Genomic DNA, 5324 nt, shown 5'->3' with positions numbered 1-5324 from the left:
CGCCGCGCGCGGCGGGGGAGGGGAAACCAGTCTGTACGTGGGATCCAAACCCTCGGCGGGAGCGCCGCCGCGCTTCCCAAGCGGAGCACTATAGCAGTGCGCCACCGGGCCGGCCCCCAATTTTTCTTTTTTGATTTGGTTTTATAATAGGATTTAGCCAATGTTAATAATGAAATAAGAAATCATTATAAAATCATATTTTCAGGTATGTTTCAGTTACCCAGATGTCTATATTCTAAATTCTTTTTAAAAAACCCTTTATGTTTTCTATAGTAAAATTTGTGCAAGTTAACGAGATATTCTTCAGTACCGATTTGGTTTTATAATAGGATTTAGCCAATGTTAATAATGAAATAAGAAATCATTATAAAGTCATATTTTCAGGTATGTTTCAGTTACCCAGATGTCTATATTCTAAATTCTTTTTTAAAAACCCTTTATGTTTTCTATAGTAAAATTTGTGCAAGTTAACGAGATATTCTTCAGTACCATCTACCAGTTTATACTCTGCTTCTTTCTAAAGGGAAGTTTTCTAATATGCCAAACAAACTTTAAAATAGCTATAAAATATGCTAGCAAGTTGTAAAAACACACATTTCAAAATATAAGTACAAGCTAGGAGAAATAGAATTCAAAACTACATATACACCTATGATGGTCTGAAATTTATTCTGTACTTACAGGCTCAGAAACACTTTAATTTTAAATAGCAATTCAAAGGCTATTAGTTGATTAGTCAGAATGAATCCATAAAAAACAAAAGTTAAATCAGTTTAAAATAAAATGCTTCCTAAACAGTTTAAGCATAGATCTTAAATATTCTCACCAAAAAAATAAGTATGTGAGGTGATGGATATGTTAATTAGCTTAATTTGCCATTTCACAATGTATACAAATATCAAAACATCATGTTGTACACCATATATGCATACAATTTTAATTGTCAATTATACTTTAATGAAAAATGCAATAGTCAAACTTTGCACAGATTATTTAAAAAAATTATTGCTTTAGCTTACCTGTGCTTTCATCTTTACTTCATTCACTTCATTATTTAGATCTTCAAGATCTCTACCCAAACTCAGACAAAATTGCTTAATACTTGTTTCTCTGTCACCCACTGATTTATCAATGGCATTGCGCACAGCAACAATGGATGGCTTCATAGTTGCAAAAACAGCAAAGTCTTCAGGAGGTGTGGGCACCTGATATTGTTCAATAAGCTTGTACATTTGTACAACTATATTCCCTTCATCTTCGAGGTTTTCAATCTAAATAGAAACATTGGTTGCCAGTTAAATAAAGCAGAATCCTATCATACCCATTAGTTTTTTTCTGATAGAAGACAGTCATTGTGCAATATGAACACCAAACATGAATAGTTAGTACATGAGGGGTGCCTTTAATGTTAGTTACAAGCAAGTTGGCTGAAGCCTGCTGGATGACAGTCATTGCTGTAGTGTGGGCAATCAGCTGAGCTTACTACTATTAGCAGTGCTCTCCTCAAAGTTTCTTCTTCTCTCTCTCTTTTTTGTTCTCTGGAAGCATTGAATGGTGACAATATTTAAAGTTTTCCAAGACAGCATGTGCTGTGAGAATGTTCAGCTGCAATCTTTGAGCTTCCAGGCACTTGTGTGGAGCAGTGATTGTCCCAAAGCAGTCCCTGAGTTGTGGGTAGGCCATGCTCCTGGAAGCACAGGTTCAGAACCCAGAACTACAGTGAACCTCCCACTAACTTGTAATAAATGATTTTACTATATCCAAATGCCTACTAAACATCTTCACTTTGATGTCCTACCTTCAGTGGACAGTGCATTTCTTGTCTTTCCTAACTTTCTGGCCAGGGACACCCCGGTTTGGGGGAAATCCCTTATCCTCAACTCTGCCACATGGATCTAGAGGGAACAGCAATGTTTATACTACTTGATCTAACCTCCTGGCCATGAGCTGAACCAAGCAGCATCAAGTTGGGACCTAGAGAACCTAGCTCAGTCCCATCTTTCTCTTGAATACTGGAAGAGTTAGATTGTAGTTGCTGGCAGAGGCCATTTGCTTTCATGTAGAAACCAAAAAGAGGTACTTAAATGAGAAGATAACTGCAGAGAGGCTTTTAGGGAAATAGTTCTCAACCTTTAGCTTGCATCAAATGACCTCGGAAAGCTTGTTAAAACAGATTTTTGAGCTCCTCCCCAAAGTTCCTGATTCAGAAGGTCTAGGTTGGGGCCCAAGAATGTGCATTTCTAACAAGTTCTTAGGAGATGCTGATGCTGCTGGTTTGAGGACCACCCTTTGAGAACCACTGTTCTAGAGAGGAGTGGAGGTGAGAGAAGGAGAGAAAGGCCTTTTTGGTTTCCCTACACTACTCCAGTACCTAGTTCCTGACCTTTTTATAGGCCCAGCTCTATCCATACCTTTGGATTCCAGAAAATAACCCTGCAAACTTAGAATAAATCTTCCATTTTTCTAAGCTATCTATGTGGAATTTTGTTGCTTTTAATCAAAGTGTCTAACATCTCAAACAAGTTATAAATAGAACTAAGTGTCTCTGCACCAAGATCTGTTCATCTTTCTGTATTTCCTGTACTTTGGATGAATGTAAATCCAGGTTTCTCTGGGAGTGTCTTTTTTACACTTCTTGTCTGGGCATAATATCTACCTGTGATACCTGGGAATCATCTCATACTCCTCTTGCTGCCCCCTCATTCAACTACTCCTTATGTTCTTTCAATTCACTTAACATCTCTAGAATTCATTCCTTCTCTCCTATCCTTGAAAATACTGCTTTAGCTACATACAGTATATCAGCTTTCTTAACCAAATACCCTTTCTCTATAACATATCGATCACCAAATCCTGCTTTTGTCAAGTTGCCTCATGTCTTTGCACATGGTTTTTCCTCTCCCCGGCATGCCTGCCTGAATATTTGATGTACTTTAGGACATACTTTAAATATCCCATCTTCCACAAAGCCTTCTGTGACCCATAGGCAAGAATGACTTCAAACCTCCTAGTCAAACAACAGTATCTTATACATATACTTATTGTATCATAATTGTCTGCTTTCATTCTAGACTCTGAGCTCCTTGCTAGCAGGTTTACTCACTGTTGTAAACCCTGCACCCTGCTAAGCAGGTGCTCATTATTTGCTGACCGAATGGATAAGATTCCACAAAAAGCTGTTTGTGTGTGCACAGCATCTCCCTGAGGAACCTGCTTCCCCAAAATGCCGCCCAGCAAGCATGGACAACCTTGTGGAGATGGGACACAGTCTGGGTTTTCTGCATTGTGCATCAGCTTCCTGTTCTGCAGCCACAGGTGATAGCAATCTATCTTCTGCAGACATTGAGTATAGTGTGATCCCACCTTCCTGACATAGTTTACAGAACAGAAAAGAGGAGCTGATTCCATTTACTACACATTTAGAAATGATATTAGAAAAGGGAGATTCTCTCTCTCCCAGTGGCTGACTAGACTTACAACCTGTAACTAGGGAGCTGCGGGCGGCTGCTTGCTGTGGGATGAAGCAGCAGAGGGAGAGATGCGAAGCAGAACCTCAGAGAGATGCAGAGAGGAGAGATGGAGAAAGAGGACTATCTGGGTCTCCTACAGCTGTCCTATCCTGGCTCTGGTCAGCTCCTAAGCCTAATTAAATTCTTGAGGAGGTGGGATTCCATGACACTCCCTTGAATCCTTAAATGGGGTCCCCCAATAATCAAACGGGTTTTGGTTATTTGTCCAAAGAGGCTTGATGAATACAAATAATAATAAATGCTTGGCATCTTTAGACTCCTGGGAGGATTATAACCAAACCCGAGGAAAAACACAATAATCTGCTCTTTTGAAAAGGCATTATTTCTTGAAATGGGAAACAAAATTGATAATTTTGTAGGCATGTGAAATGCCTTTATTATTAATTCTGCTGACAATATATAACAAACTATCCAGTTGCTAATGACTTATTTTATTCAGTTTATAATTTTTTATTTGTAACATTTCTTCAATTTTCAGATTTTAAGAAAATAATTTACCTTTATTTCACATACCAAGCTGATATAAACGAAAAGTTTATGAAAAACTGACTACTGAAGCCAAAAGCTAGATTGCCTGCCACAGGGAAGAGCTTGAGAGGAGGAAACCAAGTTTCCAGAGAGAAAGAAGCAAGGGAGACAAAGGAGTGTGTGCATGTGTGAGTGTGTGTGTGTGTGTATGTGTGTGTGTGTATGTGTGTGTGTGTGTGTGTGTGTGTGTGTGTGACTGACCTGACCCCTTCATTTGCATCACTTGAGTCCGTATGTGTGTGTGTGTATGTGTGTGTGTGTGTGTGTGTGTGTGACTGACCTGACCCCTTCATTTGCATCACTTGAGTCCCCATGTCTACTTTCTTTCTCCCCACCCCAACCTTCCTACTCAGGCTAGTGTGAATTGGGTTTATTTCATTCTTAACAGTAAGGTTTCTGACTATTATGCAGCTACAGGTTAAGGATTAAGGCTTCCATTATCAGTAATATCTAGATTACAATTCTATTACCATTTACTAAAAACTAGAATTGCAATAAACTGTGGCTGAGAACATTGGCTTTGCAGCCAAAGAGACCCAAATTTAAATTCCAGCTCTACCCCATACAAACTCTGTGATCTTGGACAACATAGCTATTTTAGTCCCTGTTTCCTCATCTGCAGATAGAAATTATGCACACTTGCCAAGTTTTTGTGAGGATTAAAAATGTAACACATGTAAGAAATTTAATACAATGCCTGACTAATAGTAAGAGTTTGGTAAATGCTAGCTGGCATTATTGCTGTAATGTAGGACATCCATTTACTTTGTCTGAAAGTGTTTCTCATATTTTGACAACTGTTTCTTGACCTTTAGTCCCTCACTTTTTCTTGTGCCTACCATAATAAGATTTGGAATATTGAGCTATATGAGATAATTAACTCACCCGTTCCTGAATTTCATCAAGAAATACTAAGCTATTAACATATTCTATGGTAGTAGTTGGAATAAACTCAAGCTTATACTCTGCATCTTGTGCCTCAGAGATGATGGCATCTACTTTTTTCTTGCTTAGACGAGGAAGCATAAAATTTAGCACCTAAGAAAGAAAAAGAAGACATGAATGATAAATACTTGAATATTTCCATCTTATTATATATTTTAGACAAATTCTAACTGAACGTCTGTTAAATCAGCAGGTATTGGCAGCAGCAGTGTATAAGAAGGGAATTTTTTCCTCATTAAGTCACCACCAGTCAAATGAACCAACAGGAAGACCAGGTTTTGAAGATCATTTCCAGATCAAAATAGGTTAACAGCTTACTAA

General features: G+C 38.3%; 1 protein-coding gene across 1 annotated transcript in view; it reads right to left on the bottom strand.

Annotated features, from left to right (window-relative positions):
• The window catches only part of DNAH6 (dynein, axonemal, heavy chain 6), a gene marked incomplete at its 5' end in the record, with an annotated part of 237332 nt that overhangs the window by 220775 nt on the left and 11233 nt on the right, over positions 1-5324 (bottom strand). The window contains 2 exons of the mRNA XM_008567062.1: positions 1020-1271; positions 4944-5096. Of these exons, the coding sequence (XP_008565284.1) occupies positions 1020-1271; positions 4944-5096 (405 nt within the window). The remainder of the gene's footprint in view (positions 1-1019; positions 1272-4943; positions 5097-5324) is intronic.

Source organism: Galeopterus variegatus, unplaced genomic scaffold, assembly GCF_000696425.1.
Source record: "Galeopterus variegatus unplaced genomic scaffold, G_variegatus-3.0.2 Scaffold289, whole genome shotgun sequence".
Classification (NCBI taxonomy): domain Eukaryota; kingdom Metazoa; phylum Chordata; class Mammalia; order Dermoptera; family Cynocephalidae; genus Galeopterus; species Galeopterus variegatus.
Note: the sequence above shows the minus strand (reverse complement) of the source record. Positions and strands in the feature narration are given on the sequence as shown.